This window comes from Trachurus japonicus, chromosome 22, assembly GCF_045865225.1.
Source record: "Trachurus japonicus isolate A0001 chromosome 22, Traja_1.0".
In the NCBI taxonomy this organism is placed as follows: Eukaryota; Metazoa; Chordata; class Actinopteri; order Carangiformes; family Carangidae; genus Trachurus; species Trachurus japonicus.
The window spans coordinates 12,304,581-12,320,691 of record NC_140928.1 but is presented as its reverse complement, the minus strand read 5'-3'; the positions used below and the strand labels follow the sequence as shown (position 1 = coordinate 12,320,691).

Here is a 16,111-nt window from a genome sequence, read left to right as displayed (position 1 = left end):
GTAAACAGCATGAGAGAAAGCAAAGGGGGAGTAATGGAGCTTGACTAAACCAAGCGCTTATACATAAATTGACATGTGCAATTAGGGAGATGTACACAGTCCCCCTGGTCTGTTTAAGATCTGGAATAGTTTGCTAACAGCTTCAAGATGCCCTGTTTTGGCTTTGGTTTCAAATCTAAATCGGGTTTGACCTTGTTGAATAATGGTGCTGGTGAAATTCTCTCTGTACTCTTTGGCCGAGCTCCAGATCCACACCATACATGACGGCGAACACTGAACAAGGTTCGGCCTCACTGGAATCTGATGAATTGTGACCTGAACTTGAATTCCTCACGCTGGATTTTGCAAGGCGGTCAAAAAACACTTTTGGTTTTGGTTTCCTGTTTATATGGTGTATAACTGTGGAGGGGGGGGGGGCATTAAAACTGGAGGAGCTGAGGGTTTAGCTGGCATACTAGACCTGGAACCTGTCAGAATGAAATGCTTTGGTTAGTTCTTGCTTTTTTCCCTCCACTTTATTTTTTCTTTCTGCTTTTTGTTTTGACTTGTGACCTCTGCGTCCACTGAGCCGATATAGACACCGTCCAATCTTTATTAGTGGCTTTTAGCACTTTACACAGTGAGGATTGGCAGACGGCACCTACAAAGTGGCATCCAACGGGTTAAAGACAGCTGCCAACATCTGTAGCTGTGGTTAGCTTTTAATTGTGAGGCCCAGCAAGTAAGCAAGCAGCATGGTGGAGAGGGGGCTGGCAGGGCCGCATATTTCAGCCCAGCGTTCACAGAGCAGCTTTCCGGCCTGGCCATGTGGACTCAATGATGGCGTCCAGGGGTGTGCTGTGCTCCTATGAAATATTAAATCTGCTCGGCCCCCAAGTGCAGACAGACCACCTGCAAGCAAGCGTGGCGTGCGGCGAGCCCGGAGATCAGATGTCCCTCAGAACACACATGCACAAACACACACATGTATGCACCAGAAAAAACACATAATCGCCAATGTCCCCATGCAGGATAAACCTGTAGGCCTGCACATGCTTACACTAATGGACATAAACACATACAGCGAAAAAACACTGTGAACATGGAAACACTCAAACTGATGTGGGAGGGGAAACCTGTGCAAGAAAAATGCATTTCCTGCTTGTTCTACAGAGCATTTCTGCAGACTGCAGAGTGATTTTCACCCAACATGTTTTTGTCTGCAGTTCCTCTCTGATACATGTTATACTCCTTCTTGAAACAATCAGCAAAAGCAGAGAGAAGCTACGATGAAGAGGAGGAACAAAAGAAAGAAAGAAGGAAAAAAAAAGTTCACAGAAGAAAGAGCCACCAGTCCAAAAAGAAACTTTAGCCTCCTTCGAAAAGGAGCCAAGAGGACAACGGGTGCTTGTCGACTGCCGTCCCCTTCAGGGCCTCGTTCATTTACACGTTGTGCAGTCGATCCTCGGCCTCCCCTCTGCTCCCCTGAGGCATCCCTGCCTGCCCAGATGTGCAGCTGTTTATGTGGAGCAGCAATATAAGCAGCTGGCCTGCACATCTGCAGAGTGAACAGATGGGGTCGCCATTTTCTGGATTCAAGATAATTCCATTTCAGCCACAACAGGTTCACTTTATTTACTTAATGTCTCAGTGTTTGACCATTTAAATGACACTGTACGTAATTATGATGGTATCATGATTGTTTTGTGGTGTAAGTGGTGTTTTTCAGGATGTTTTTTGGGAGACGTTGTGGGCTCTTTGGATTTTTTGATGAACCTCTGTTTGTGATGTTGTGGGGAATATATGTAAATAAACCACAAAACAGAATAAACTTTGTACATTCAATGTCATTTCAGGCAGGAAAACAAAAAGATCCATACATTGCATTCAATCAGAGAGATCAACAGGCTCCATTTACATTAGAAATACACAATGTAACACAAGTCAAATTTGTTAATTTAGCGATAGTTAAAGAAAATACTATCAAATAATTGTAGTTTAAATTGGTTAATGTCTCCATAAATGTTAGTCTAACAAGCTCATGTAGAGCCCTGTGCGTCTCATGGCCATTATAAAGACACGAGTGACATCCTGTGGTCGTTTTGTGTCAATGATTCTTTCAAAAATAAATGTTTCTTGCTTTCTTCCCTGTTATTTGTTCAGTCCTTGTTAGGGGGTGCCAAACTCTGGCACAACTGCACATGAGATTTACAAGGTTGCAGTAAAAATATAGAATAGAATACAGAATAAAGATATTTATATGTCCCTCAGGTTTTTATCATGAGAAACGTCTCTGTTATTTTTTTATTTTTTATTTTTTACATATTATGGACCAGTAGTAGCAGTTCATGCCATGTTGACAAGTTCTTCCAAAACAGCAGCAGCTCGTGACATCACCACGTCATGATGTGACGATGGCACTGGCTGAGTCACATCCAGTGCTGCTCCACAACAAAACACCTCTGACACATCATGCATACATATTATCAGTGCTCCTGCAGAAAACAACCTCCAACTTTGTATGATATACTGCTAAATACTACTGATTTCAGCCCCTGAACACCAACAACTGAGTGAAGCATTCACATCCAACGTCAGCAGAGACACATTTTGTTGCAGAGTGGGAAGTGCGGGCTCTCAGTCTCTTTATATTTGAACACGAGGATGAGTTTTAATACACTGGCTCATCAGCTGTCTGCTGCTGGTTAAGAGGGTTTATGGAAACTCTGTGTGGATTATTTCAGAATCAGACACACGGCATGTTTATTTCCTCACTGCTCTATGCCAGGCATGATGTGCGCCATCTGTTCTCACCAACAGCTTCTAATACATTTATTTATCTGATTCACAGAGGCAGTCAGCTGCGTTGTGAAGCGTTGTTAAAGCCACAAAGAGAGTGGTAGAGAGTGGAGAGTGGTAGAGAGGTAAAAAAATACCTTGTTTGCAAAATGATATATATTCAGATGTCTGTCCATTGTTGTGAGTGAGACAAAAAGCACTCATCCTCAGTGAGTCACAAGGTGGCAGCAGAGGCCTTCTAGCATTTTTACCATTCACCTTAAACTGCAGAGCACCCTGAGCACCTGCTTACTCTGAGCCAAATGAGCAGTGCACCCTGTTCAGGGGGAAAAAGACAACTGGGCACTTTATAAAGCTTGAAGGTCAACTTTATGCTAGAAGTGCTGATTATAATATATAAACATGGTCAAGTCATGGAAAAAACAGTATTGAGGACACAAAATTTGACATTGATGAAACAATTTGGTGTTGCAGATGTGTATTGTGTATGCTTTGTTTTATGTGGTGTATCAAAGAAACAAAAATCCTGCAGAAAAACCATTCTTTATTTCTGAAACATGCAGACATTGACTTGTCCTTGGAATTTATTTGTGAATGAGCCCAAGTCTCCTCCTCCCTCTCCTCATTTGGATAAATGTCACGGATTACCTAACGGGCGAATCAGGGCGGTTTTTGTCATTCAAGAGGAGGTAAGACTGTCACTTAGTTGCCTTGGAGACTACAAATCAATAGCATCATGCAGTATCTTCTTGTCCATTCCCAATGAGAAGGGGGTGAGGGGAGGTTGAGGGGGGTGCGTTCAGTCACTGCTGGCGTCATCAGGAGAAGGTGGAAGGGGGGGGAGGAGGGTCGAGTCACCTGTGCTCTGATTGGCTCCTGACGATAAATGAGCTGCCATTGAGGATTTCTGGCCCGGTCAGAGAGGGGGTGTGTCTCTCGGCTGCACAAGCACACGCCCTCCCGCATAAATACCCAACACGAGCCGTGGTGCTGATCAGACAGACGCACCAATTTAAAGAGCTGCGCGCTTTCTTTTTTTTTCTCCCCCCTCCTGTTGTTACCTCCCCGGGTGTCAAGACTTGTCAGAGTTACTTTCGTTTTGCATTTGCGTCCCGTGCTGCTTTGGAGAGTCGAAGCGAGCAAAAAGAAAAAGAAAGACAGACAGAAAGAAAGAAACAAGAGGAAAAAGTAGAGAGAAGTCAGTGGCTGTAATCAGTTTCCCTAATCAGCAGAAATTGGCAGCAGGTGTGAATTCATGTCTGTATTTTCCCCGCAGATATATTGGTGAGTACTGCATCTCTCCCACATGTCTTTACGCTTCTCTTTGTCTGTGCTGATCTCGATTGATAGAAAAGACTCAAATCAAGTATCAAACAGTAGCTCGGGTGTGTTGGCTTTCCATCTGACAGGTAAGAACAGTAGAGGTTATATACTTGTGGTATGTTTTTGTTTGGTGATTTGGTGATTTCCCCCACTCTGAAGCAGACACCTTTTTTTTTTTTTTTGGGTTGCTGCACCCACTCATGTTTCCTTTGAGATTTTCTATGGGGTGTTGCCCCTGAAATTGGAAATGTCACAGCACACTGATTGGAAAAAAAGAGAATTTCTGGGTCTCACCTGTTTTTTGTTTTTTTTCCATTTTAGATTTGTTGTCAAGCACCAGCCTGATAAATGTTTTATGCTTGTGCCAATGCTGAAAGGTCACAGTGGTCACACGGCTTTCAGCCTATTTCTATTTAGGGATGAAATGTGCTTTATTCCTTTTTTCAGGATCCCCTTTTTTACACTTACTTTGCTGGGTCCTTAAACATTTAGAGTGACACACTGTCTTCATCCTACAGTCTTTTATGCTGCAGGTGCGGTACAACTAGAGGAGGATGGATGCACTCTGCTTCTATCTTTTGCTGTAGTGTCATTTATAACAGGAATAGTGGGGTGCACCTTTTTGTTTATTTGGACCCTTTCTCAAGAATTGTTTTCCTGTCTGTAGAGACTAGAGAGGATATGCAACTCGTTTTGAAACATTGTTTTTGTGCTCAGTTCAAACCTCAGCAGGCTCTACCAGGAAGTTAAGAATCGACCTCTTTACTGTAACCACACTGCCTCCTGTTCTTACTTACACCAGACCTATGCTTCTCCCTTCTGTAAAGCTGACTTCTGAGAGAGCCAAAAATAGGGTCTCACTTTTTTCCTTAGTGTAATTCTTTCAGTGTTCATTTCCAAGGCGTGATTAGAGTTTTGCTAGGTTTGGAGCTGCATGCTGCAAGTTTTGCTTATATCTTCCACTTTGCTGTAGCTACTGTGACTTGTGTATCTGTGCAAACAGGAAGACATTTTTCTCACAACAACTGGAACTCACCCAACATGGCTGCATATCTTCCATACACTATGTAGATAAGGACGTTTGCAAAAAACTTTTTATTGTTCGACATGTAAAGTCAATTCGATTTTCACTCTTGTGCACTTGGATTACCTTAAAGCACCAGAGTGGTAACTGATCCATGATGTGTTTCAGTGGCAGACTCAAACCAGAGGAATCTGGATACAACTCATTCATTCCTGCTCGCTCCGGGGAGGGTTTCTTCTCAGCCCCCCCCCCCCCCACCTCCCCTCCTCTCTTTCCCCACTACCACCACCCACATACCTGCAGAGCTGTGTGACTCGGCTGGTGGAAAGCTCAGCGCTGGCACTGGAACGTCGGCAGCTTTGCCCTGTCGCCACGCAGCCTGAGATTTATGATAGTAGTAGTAAGAACAGCGGGGTGGCAGAGGGGGAAACAATGTTGATAATGCAAGGTGCAGATTCCCCTGTTGTGCAGTGAGACTGACTGTTGCAGAGACCACCTCGGGGTCTTGGGGTCCTGTCAGCACCACTGCAGCTCAGACGCACAAGGAGATTGCATGGCCTTTATCTTAACCTCTGGAGACAGCTGGAAGAACCAGGTGTCAGTCTGAGGTCATGTCTTCAGAGTCTGGACATTTCTAACAGAGATATTTTGACTGTCTTAGGCAAAGCTGATGTGGCCGAAGGCTTTTAATTATGAAACGGCTGCAGCATAAAGTCATTAGGAATATGGCACTACATTTAATGAGGTCAGGAAGGTGTTCAGACTGAACTGGAGACTCTCAAACATGGCAAACCCCTCCAATTTATATCTGCTCGCCAATTGGTCACTGGGTCAGTACATTTGTCTGGAACTCCAGAGCTTGTTGTGCAAGGGTGATTTCAGAAATGGACTCGAAAGAGCCTCCAAGATGAACTTAGTCGTCTTTCATCCAATTGTAGCGCAGCAGCTTTTCTGAAACTCTGCCCATAGCCATCTCTCAAAGCCCAGTGTGATGCAGTCCAATACCCAAAAATATACAATTATGTACAGCATTATTATTATTATTTTTTTTAAAAGATCATTGACATTTGAAAACGAGAACTAAGAAGCTTCAGCCATTGAATTCAAATGTTTTTTTTAAAGATAAACTTAAAGGACAGATCACTTCTAAAATTGTTGCTGATGAATCTTGTTGACCTAACCCATTAAATGACAATTGGTTTGAGCTCTAAAGCTTTAGTTCAGATACGTAATGTACTTTGGACACCTAATACATGACTGTCTTGTGTCGTTACCTGTCGTTCTTCTGTGCCCTGGCTGGACATGGCATTAGGAAGCTGACCCGACCAGGTATATGCATTATGTTGACTGGGTCAAGAGGTAAAGAGGTTTATGGCCATCTGCCACACCAGCCTCATTTTAATCAACCAGGGCCACTTGCTTTAAGGTGTGTGTCGCCGACAGAATCAAGTAAGCTGGCCATTGGAAGTGTTTAAGTATTGTGTGCAGCTCATTCATACATGACTGCTACATGTGTGTCCTTGACCATAAACGCTAGTTAACTGTGCTCCATTCTGATTTAATGTAATCTATTTACAAGTTTGTCACTTATAGAGCTCTTTAACATGCCATCTCTAGGAATCCACTTTGAGAGAGGGACATGTTGAACCCAGCTTGACACTTGAAGCAGTAATAGATGTGACTGTGGTCTGTGTATGTTTGTTTCCTCCCTCGCAGGTCGACTTGTTACTTGTGCACCCCCACTTCCTCCTCATTGTGCCCCCTTTATGTTTTATTAGGCCAATGTTCTGTTATTCTTAGCCTAGCAGGATGTTTATACGATCCCCGAACAGAAATATGACTGGCAAGGCCCGAGTGTTTATCTTTCTTTCCCTTCCCCTCCCTCTCTCCCCCTCTCCTCCTCTGCACAGGTCTTCACTGTCACTGTTCATCCCTCTGTCCCCTCCTCTGCTGCTTTTTTTGCATGCCTGCCTCACCCTCCTCCTCTGCACCCCCACTCAAGGATGAAATAAGTTCAAGAGCCGCCTCGGCTGACATGATTTTTTCCATGTTAAATCTTGCGTATCCTTTGAGCCCTCCTCAATCTTTTTTTTATTTTTATTTTTGGATATCCCACTATTGTTTTGGCCTTGTGGACTGAATGGTGGAGTAAAGGTTAACTTTACTTTGCAGAGAAAAGCCAGAAGCTTTTCAATTCTCACTTGTTTAGAGTCACCCTACACCCTGTTGTGATGTCAGTGTTTCCCCCTGAAAACCACAAAGGGTGTATATGTGAATTTAGGGATGGAAAAACTGATAAATTGCCTATGCTTCAGGGGTTAATGATCTCCTGGTATTGAGTGACTCATGCCACTCAATTCTCCCTTAAGGAAGAATATGCATTAATACAGCAGAGATTACTGAAAGACTGGCCATGTGGTGCATTTGAATAGGAAAGTTAAACTAGAAACAGCAGTGACTTGATTGACAGGGCTTCAGAAGACTAAGGGAGAGTTTATTATCTGGGCCCTGATTGGGCTATACAAGTGACAGGATAACGCTTAATGCTAAAATGTAGTTTCTATGTGGCGCAACAATAGCCTCAAGTCTGGAAAACTACAACATGGCAACATCTATGTAAAGTTTTCTAATGTTAGTCACCATAAGCTATATCAGGTTAAGTAAGGCTGCAGCAGGAAAACCCCCTGAGCGCACTGATCTGAACAGAGCACAGGTTATTGTTCCTGAATTAGACATTAATTTCAAAGAAGAATGTGTTCAGGTTGTTATTTCTTCTGCAAAGTTTGCCAGGATTGAAGATTGAATTTCCATGTGAAGTCTCAGATTACCAGATTAAATGTGAACAATAAATATTTTCTTAACTTGCTGTTAAGTAATTCATGTTCCAGTAAATAGAGATGAATAGATTTCTGTAGCGAGCATTCTGGGTGTGCTGAGTTTTGTATGAGTCATACATGGGTACGGTAAGACAGCTCTGCGCTTTATTTACTGTAGAAATTCCACCGAATTTTTTTCATGTTGTTGGTGAAAGATGATTTATTTTTTAAAGGGACTTCTGTGTGTGTAATTTATCAAACGCTTGAATTAGTCTGAACGTTCATGTTTTTTGCTGTTATGTGATTGATTTTTGAAGCAAAAGTGTTAATTCACTGAATTTCTATCAGTGCTCATTTGAACCATGTTGTAATTGCTGTTGGTGTATGATTTTTCCTCATTTTTCTATATCCAAAACACTTTTATTCAAGCTTTAAAGTAGTAGGTCAAGCGACGCCACACACAGGTCTGTTGAATCGGATAATGTGTGGATGTGAGTTAGCTTCTTGCCGTGTTCTGTTTTCTTTGTCCTATATAGCCAGTGACCACACAAACCACAAGCCTTTGGCCACTGACCACAAGGCACCAGGCTTTAAATAGAGAGCGTGAGAAGGCCGCTCAGCATCTTGTCTCAAGGCGGCATCTATGTCAGTCCTGGGACCTGCTTCAAGTCATTTTGTTAAAAAAAACAAAACTTTACTACAACAAAGTTGGATAGTGATTGCACTGAGCATGGATAAACAAGCGCTTGTTACTTTATCTAAAATGGAAAGTTTGGCCAAGCTTTTATGGACCTGAGTGCATCGAGTTCCACCCCAGTCAAATACCACAGCACGCCCCCAGCACACTCTCACAATGACTGTGTTCTCTGGTTGCTAGTGCAAGAGCACATCATCCTGTATTTAGAGGTGGCCACCGTATGAAAGCCGCAGAATGAGCCGTGCAGCTTTGCAGTGCATAAGCAGAGCAGAGCATGGACTGGATGCCTGTTGTGTTGTGGTCAAGATGTGCCGATTATAAACAAACCCAGCGCACAACCAGAGCATCAATGGCTTTCAGACTCGTATGTTGGTTTATTACATGCAATCTCTGAAGATTTTTAATCCCTTTCAATCACTTGCAAATAGGCCATGATCTTCACTGTCTAAATACATGGCTTCTTCTGTCAACCCTGCAGCCCAGTGTTTGTGCCCAGCCGAGAGATGACTGAGGTGATGATCAACAGCACCCCCATGGAGGACATGAGGCTCAGCCCCAGCAAGGACAGACTCTCCTTCCAGGTATGACACACACACTCACACATGCACAATAATGAAACACAGGTTTCGTCCCAATTCCCCACCTGTACTTTTTAATGTGTCACAGCCATTTTACACCTGTCTTCATCCATCCATTATCATGAGTTGAACTGACGTCAGCATGGACCAGAGGGAGCTGCTGCTTCTGCATTTCATGTAGGAACAGCAGCTTCCTTCAGTATAGGAGGGTGGGAGCGACATTATACACACAAATGTCACGCACAGTTTAACCACCTTACATTTTTAAGTCAATGAAATGTAATAGAATAAAGATGATTTTTCCAGATCTCTCTCAGTGGTTGTACGCCCATCTGCTACTTGATATAGAATTACAATTCTAAGAAAACATTAGCGCAAAATTCACCCTCCTATTTTTACCCTGTGAAACATTGGCGGTCATGGTTGGTCATAAATTTAAACATACAGGGGAAATGTATGTAGTGGAAATTGTCGGTAATCTACCGTGCCCGGTCACTAAAATAAACCCTGCAGATTCAGAGAGATGAGAGAAGCAGCCATCAGGTGGTCGTGACAAGTTGCTGCCTGCAGCTTTGTTTCACTGTCAGCTCAACAGGGCCATCTTGGAAACAAAACTACTTAAACACACAGCTGCTTGCTTGTTCAGTGTCACATTTGTGCCAAGGATGGAAAACGTATCAAAGGGCCCCATGTTGAGGCTTACTTTTCATCATCTTTCACAGCAAAATAGTTTAAGACGAAAACATTTAATTTGGCAAAGGTTGGTCGGAGGGATCAAATGATTCTATTAGTCACTGAGGCCACCTGCTGAGACTGGTACCACCCTCCTGTGGGAAGATCATCTTATATAAGACTGACATAATTTAAGCAATTTGTCTATAGATGCACACTGCAAAATGTATAAATCCTAATGGTTTGATAATGCCAAGCTGTATTCAGACTTTGACTGAGGATGTAGACTGACCCAAAAGGAAAAGGCTAGCTTCCTCCACACAGTTCACACCCCAGCTGTGAGTCTGTCTGAGAGGATGAGAGGAGCGGATGAGGAAGGGGGGGAGGGGGAGAAAAGGAGGATGCCAATGTGCCACTTTTCTGTGCTTTCCATCCCCACTTTGTATTTCCTCCCCTTAAATCACTTGCCCAAGGTCCCGGCCACTCCTAAGATGCACATTATGATGGAATGACGATACACCCGTCACTTCCTCCATCGTGAGTGCTGGGGCTCTGACACATTGTGTGATCATTAAATTCCAGCTGCACCTATTAAAGGTATTGAAATGGTTGTGACCTCACGAGTGGAAAAGGATGAGTAAACGGCAAACTGTTTGCTGAATTATCATCTCAAAAGGCAATGTCATGATTCAGGCATATAGTGTGCACATCCAAACCCAACCACACACCCCAGAAGATCCTAAAATAGCTGGCATTGTGCCTGGCTGATGTGTCGTCGCTTCCTGCCACTGGAAGTGAAACAAGTTATGACATGTGTTAGCGGAGGGTCCAAAGGCAAGGTCACTCACTGCCTAACTCCCCCGGTGCTGACGCACAGTGAGGATTGGCGATACAGGCCAGGAAATGCAGATGCACGCAGGCATTAGACATGAACACAGGCATGCTCGTACATGTAATTACACACATATAATCGCACCTCTTGGCGTGGCTCTGTACGCAGCTGTTTTCAGAGAATGTTGATGCGTACATGCTTTCATAACTTGACAAATTCTCACATTCACAAGATGCATTTATAGCTTCTTTTTTTTTTTGTCTTTTTCCTCCCTTCTCATCTGTCTCTTATGGAATTCATGGAGACTTGGACACAGCTGGATCCCCTCTATCTCTTCTTGTCTCAGTCTCTCTCCTGCTTCATCTAATGCTTTCTTTCCACTCGGCTCTTTGCCCAGACAGCGACATTGCCCCCCCCCCATCCCCACTCCCCCCAATGTCTTGGAGTGAAATATGCAGGTCTAAAAATATTCATCCACTTTATCCAAACAACAGCAAAAAATGCTGTTCTTGGACCAGGAGTGGCAGGGCTTTTTTCCCCTGGGCCTTTTCTCTGGGTTCCTGAGAACAGAGAAAGTCAGAGGTTGATGTCCAATCTTGCCAGGATAGGGAATGCGTGTAATCTCTCTTGTCAGAACGTCTCTCATGCCCTTCAGTTTAGATCCAAACATTTGAGAGTGGCACGCTGTGTTTATAAGCAGACGTATCAGTCTGAGTAACTCAGCCGATTTCACAATCTTTTTTTTTTGTTGTTTTTCCATCTCGGCAGGAATATGAAGTATTCAACACTAAATGCTGCCTGTAATATATAGGGATGGGTGTTCTATTTATAAACAATCCATGCTCCAATAAACCTTTCACCTTTTTTTTTAAATGTTTTTTTACCTTAGCAATTTGAAATGCAGTGATTACACTCTTGTATAATCTTCTTCGTGGTGGGTGATGTGGCACTGGATGAGTTCATAAGCAGCTACAAGCAGCTTGGCACAACGCCTTCCAAAGCATTTAGATTAAACATGATGCAGCATTTACCGCAAGTCCTGCTAGACATGCCTCATTTTACCCATACACAGCCACTGATGTAACCTCTTCCTGGTGCAGATTATATGGGTATTGAGTGAGCACCTACGTATGGGAAAAGCAAGCTCGGCTGCTATGGGAATATGGGATGGGCAGGCGCAGGTATGCCACTGGGATTTTGTGCGACCATTTCCCATGACAGATGTTTAGTCTTCACATCACTTCCTTCACAGTTGTTTAGCCTTGTGCTGGTGCCTGCAACACTTCTGCAAGTTCTGTTGTCCCAGAGCGTACCGCACGCTTTGTACAAATCAGAAATATGCTCACAAATAATTTCTGGGGATGGCCATGTATTAACTCCTGAGGTTAATGAAAGGTTCCTAACCAGTGTTATCCCCCCCCCCCCCCTCATCTCATTTTTAGATATTCCCCGACCCATCAGACTTTGACCGCTGCTGTAAGCTCAAAGATCGCCTGCCGTCCATCGTGGTCGAGCCGACGGAGGGAGAAGTGGAGAGTGGAGAGCTTCGCTGGCCACCAGAGGAGTTCCTTGTCAGTGAAGAGGACGACGACGACGAAGAAGAGGAGGAGGAGCACAATAACGGCAGCATCCAAAATGGACAGCCCACACAGAATTCTCAGCACTAGAGGCCGTGCTGCAGCAGCCATACCCTTCCTGTTCTGGTTCTTTCTAAATCGACTCTCCCTCTCACACACTGGTTACACCTCCACTTCAGCACTCCAGATTCGACCGGCGGACACAAGCTCGGTGTCTTGCGATGCCATCTTGTTGCCCTCAACACCAAAAGAAGCAATACACACATGTGTACACACACACACACACACACACACTTTCTCACACAATAATTTATCCTCCTGGACTTCACATCCAACCAAGCGGACTTGAAAAGACCAGACACGCACACACGTCTAACCTGCACCCACTTCCTACCATGCCTACCACTGTGTGTGTCTGGGCCAAGGACGGATGTCCGGTTGGACAGCGGCAGCTCAGTGCTCCATGGACAGGTCTCACACTGCAGGGGGTGACTACTGCTTTCTACTCTACTCCAAAATGGCTGGCATCATGACCCCAGAGGCTTTATACATGCATACAGAACTATTGTGGTACCCGTGGGGAATTCTGTCCACAGCACACTGTCCACACCTGTGTTTCAGTTTCTGGATTGATATGTTGATTATTGTGATTGCCACTGCTGTCCATAGATTTGTCTGTTTGTGGGAATTGAATGTTTTGTGATTTTTGTCTGTTTTCTGAGAAGTGGGTGTTTTGTGCAAAACGTTACTGGGAATTTTTTGTTTTCTTTCCGTCACAGGATTTGTCTAAATTATATTTTTGAGATATTAACATTTACAAGAGAAAAAAAAAGGAAACATGGAATTGTTTTAGAGAAGTGAGAAGAAAGTGAAGGGGGGGGTGGGGGGACAATCCTGCCATGGTAAATATAGTCAAGCTATGATCCTCATCATGTTGGTCTCCTGTAAACATTGTGACAAACTGTAAATGACAAAGCAAGCAGGGTATTGTTCAAAAGGAGAGTTGAATAAGAATGGGAAATTGTGTACAGCCCCAATGAAGGATATGTAAATAGTTTATTTTTCTTTATGTTTAGACAGAAGCAGATGGAGAGTCGCTCTGAGCTGTACACACCTGAACTGAAGGCTGTCTTTCCTAGTGTTCCTGTTCTTTTCAAAAACAGCCATACATTTGACATTACAAAGTTCAGGTCACGGGGAATTCACACTGCAGAAAAAAGTTCACAAACAAGGATACAGGCAAAGTCTGAAATCGTATTACTCTGCACTCCACTTACAACTTAAATCATAGTCATGTTTGCCAAAAGCTGTTAACGGGAAATCATATTTGCTCTCTAGTTGTACTGTCATTTAACTCGCCTGTTTTGCAGTTTAAAAGTCTGTTTTCTTTTTGTTTTGTGTTTACTCCTTTTTCAAATGGCAAGTTATTTGTTGGTTCAAAAAAAAAAGTTTTGTCTGTGGAAAAGATTACAGTGCACAGAATCTGAAATACTGTTGTACAAGCATGGCAGATGTACTATGTCTCTGTTCTTGTTATTTCTCATTTAAGTGGCATTAGGGCTGTGTACAGAACATCTCTCTTTCCTCCTGTCACCCACAGGTCCCACATTGTTTTTGTAAAGCTCAGGGAGATTAGCCGCCATCTTTCTGTTTATTGTGTTTTTTTTTGTATTTAGACCACTTTTCTCTGTGACGATTACAGAGGCTGTAAATAAACATTTGAATTTGCTATCCAGCTGTGACTGCTGTGAGAATAATTGACTATGAAGAGTTACTGCCATTTTTATGGCGAAGTGAGATGAAGTAAATGAGTCTTTTACAAGGGTGATCCTCCAGTGCATTTTAAATTTGTGTTTCCAAGAGACTTTGCTTTTGTGTTTACTTTCATTTTCCTTCATGTAAACCCCCTCCTCCACATACAGCTCCTTTCCCCACTCATTTCACCTGCAGTGGTTAGAGAAAAAAACAGTATTACTTCCTGCACAGCAACTCTCACACAGAATCTCTCTACGAATGCAGATGCATGTATCAAAAACGTGTATATATAGAAGCGAGAGCAGGCCACATGCAACTTCCTGTCTTCAACTCACACAAATGGAGCACAGTCTCGCTTGTTGTTGCAACAAAATCTTATTACTTCACTGAGCAGCTTTAATTTCTACATACTTAAGAATGCATCTTTAAAATATTAAATGAAGCCATTCAGCAATATATAGAGCAGTGGTTTCACCTACCACTCTTTTAGAGCCTTTACAATTACAGAAGTATTAATTAAAGATAGTAGTGGGTATAAAAGGCTGTGGAAGCAGCTCCTCACGCTCTACCCATAAACACTCACCACAGTGATGCAAGACTAATAAAATGTGGTTGAGTGGAAAAGCTCTAATGGGGAATTGAGGGATTTTACAGGAATAAACAGAAAGCTTTCTGATCACTGTTACAATGGTAACCTCTCAGGTGATTTGCTGCTACGCACTATGACCCACCAGGTCAAGTTTGATTGCCCAGTGCCGAGAATAGTGCATCAGAGTTGCTGTGGAAGGGCCTTTGAGGGCCAAGGGCCCCATAGATTGGCCAAGGTGGTACTTTCATGGGCCTTATGGTCACTTCCTGGAAGGAGAACAATGAACTGACATTCTATCCTGCTTCCTTCTTCCTGGAAAAACTGGAGCATGAAAAGTTATTAATACCACCCCCCCACCCCCCAGCTGATAATGGTGGTCAGCAGCGGTGAGTGAACATGGCCCGGGGAGCTTGTGGCCTCTTCTGAACAGGCTAGAAAATGAATGTCTTTTGTCCCTTTCTTAACAACTGTCCCCTTGATCTGAGTGGAAAAAGTTGTGAGATCATGGAAAGAAGAACTCAGAAGAAGTTAGGAAAGGACAGATTACAGTCCTTAGAGAGACTGACCAAACTCACATCCAGCTACGCAATAATGTGACGTCAGCCTGAAACCTCTGAACTCTGTTTCATATTTCAAATATTGCAGGAGGAAGCAATATACTTCAGTTTTAATAAAGAAAAGCCCTGTATTTTTTAGGCCAACGGAATTATGACAGGAAGTCCCGGAGCAACATCTCTTGGCATTTAGACATTTTAAGCAGCTTGTATATTCCGCTCTTCTTCCTCAGCTAATTCTCAGCCTTCGACTTTTGGACAGAAACCACTAGTTAAAATGAATGTAAAATGTTCACAAGAATTCAACATGTTTTTATATCCATAAAACAATTAGGTTTCACCAGTATTATCTATAACTTTTTAGACCTGTACAATTATCAGGTCATGTTTAGGGATTTTCTAGCTATAACATTCACTTTAAAGGCCCTGAAAAAATAGTTTTCTCAGTAACCCTCTTTCTATTCATAATGGGATTTGATTTGATCTTGATATTATAATCCGAAAATCAACCAAACAGTCCTGGTACAACAGGTTGGCTGAGTTTTTGAGTGTTGTTTTCTTAACGAGAGATAGATGACATGTTTGGTTAGCGCTGCTGTATGAAAACACAGAATTTGTGCTAGCAGCCAGTTGGCTTAGTTTAGCACAAAAGTGGTTAGTGGGAAAACTGCTTGTCAGACTTTATGGGGGGACTAACATGTGACAACATCAATCAAGCGTAACAAAATTCACATCCAAAGCTCACAACACAACTATGTTATCTTGATTGTCTTTACATAAACCACTGAGATCAGATAAGCTAAGCTAACCATGCTCTGGCTCTGGCTTTACATTTACCATATTGGCTCCTTATGTAATTCTCAGCAGGAATGAGAATAAGTATAATTCCCATCATATTTTTTTCTTCATTTGAAAT

The 16,111-nt window shown here is 43.0% G+C and overlaps 1 protein-coding gene across 2 annotated transcripts; it reads left to right on the top strand.

The window, feature by feature from the left end:
* Nucleotides 1–3,767: 3,767 nt before the first annotated feature.
* Nucleotides 3,768–14,032, top strand: lbh (LBH regulator of WNT signaling pathway). Of its 2 annotated transcripts, none has more exons than XM_085767253.1 (3): nucleotides 3,768–4,062; nucleotides 9,117–9,219; nucleotides 12,163–14,032. In XM_085767253.1, the coding sequence occupies exons 1-3, from the start codon at nucleotides 4,034–4,036 to the stop codon at nucleotides 12,385–12,387; spliced, it is 357 nt and encodes a 118-aa protein (XP_085623379.1). In that variant the 5' UTR covers nucleotides 3,768–4,033; the 3' UTR covers nucleotides 12,388–14,032. The 2 variants fall into 2 exon arrangements, with proteins under 2 accessions (XP_085623379.1, XP_085623380.1); XM_085767254.1 differs by lacking the exon at nucleotides 3,768–4,062 and adding an exon at nucleotides 4,089–4,187.
* Nucleotides 14,033–16,111: the final 2,079 nt, after the last annotated feature.

Excerpts from the sequence above, each read along its gene's own strand:
- lbh (XM_085767253.1), top strand. The coding sequence starts at position 4,034 with ATGTCTGTATTTTCCCCGCAGATATATTG. Across the intron at positions 4,063-9,116 it reads TTTTCCCCGCAGATATATTG|CCCAGTGTTTGTGCCCAGCC; the intron begins GTGAGTACTGCA and ends TCAACCCTGCAG. Across the intron at positions 9,220-12,162 it reads AGGACAGACTCTCCTTCCAG|ATATTCCCCGACCCATCAGA; the intron begins GTATGACACACA and ends TCTCATTTTTAG.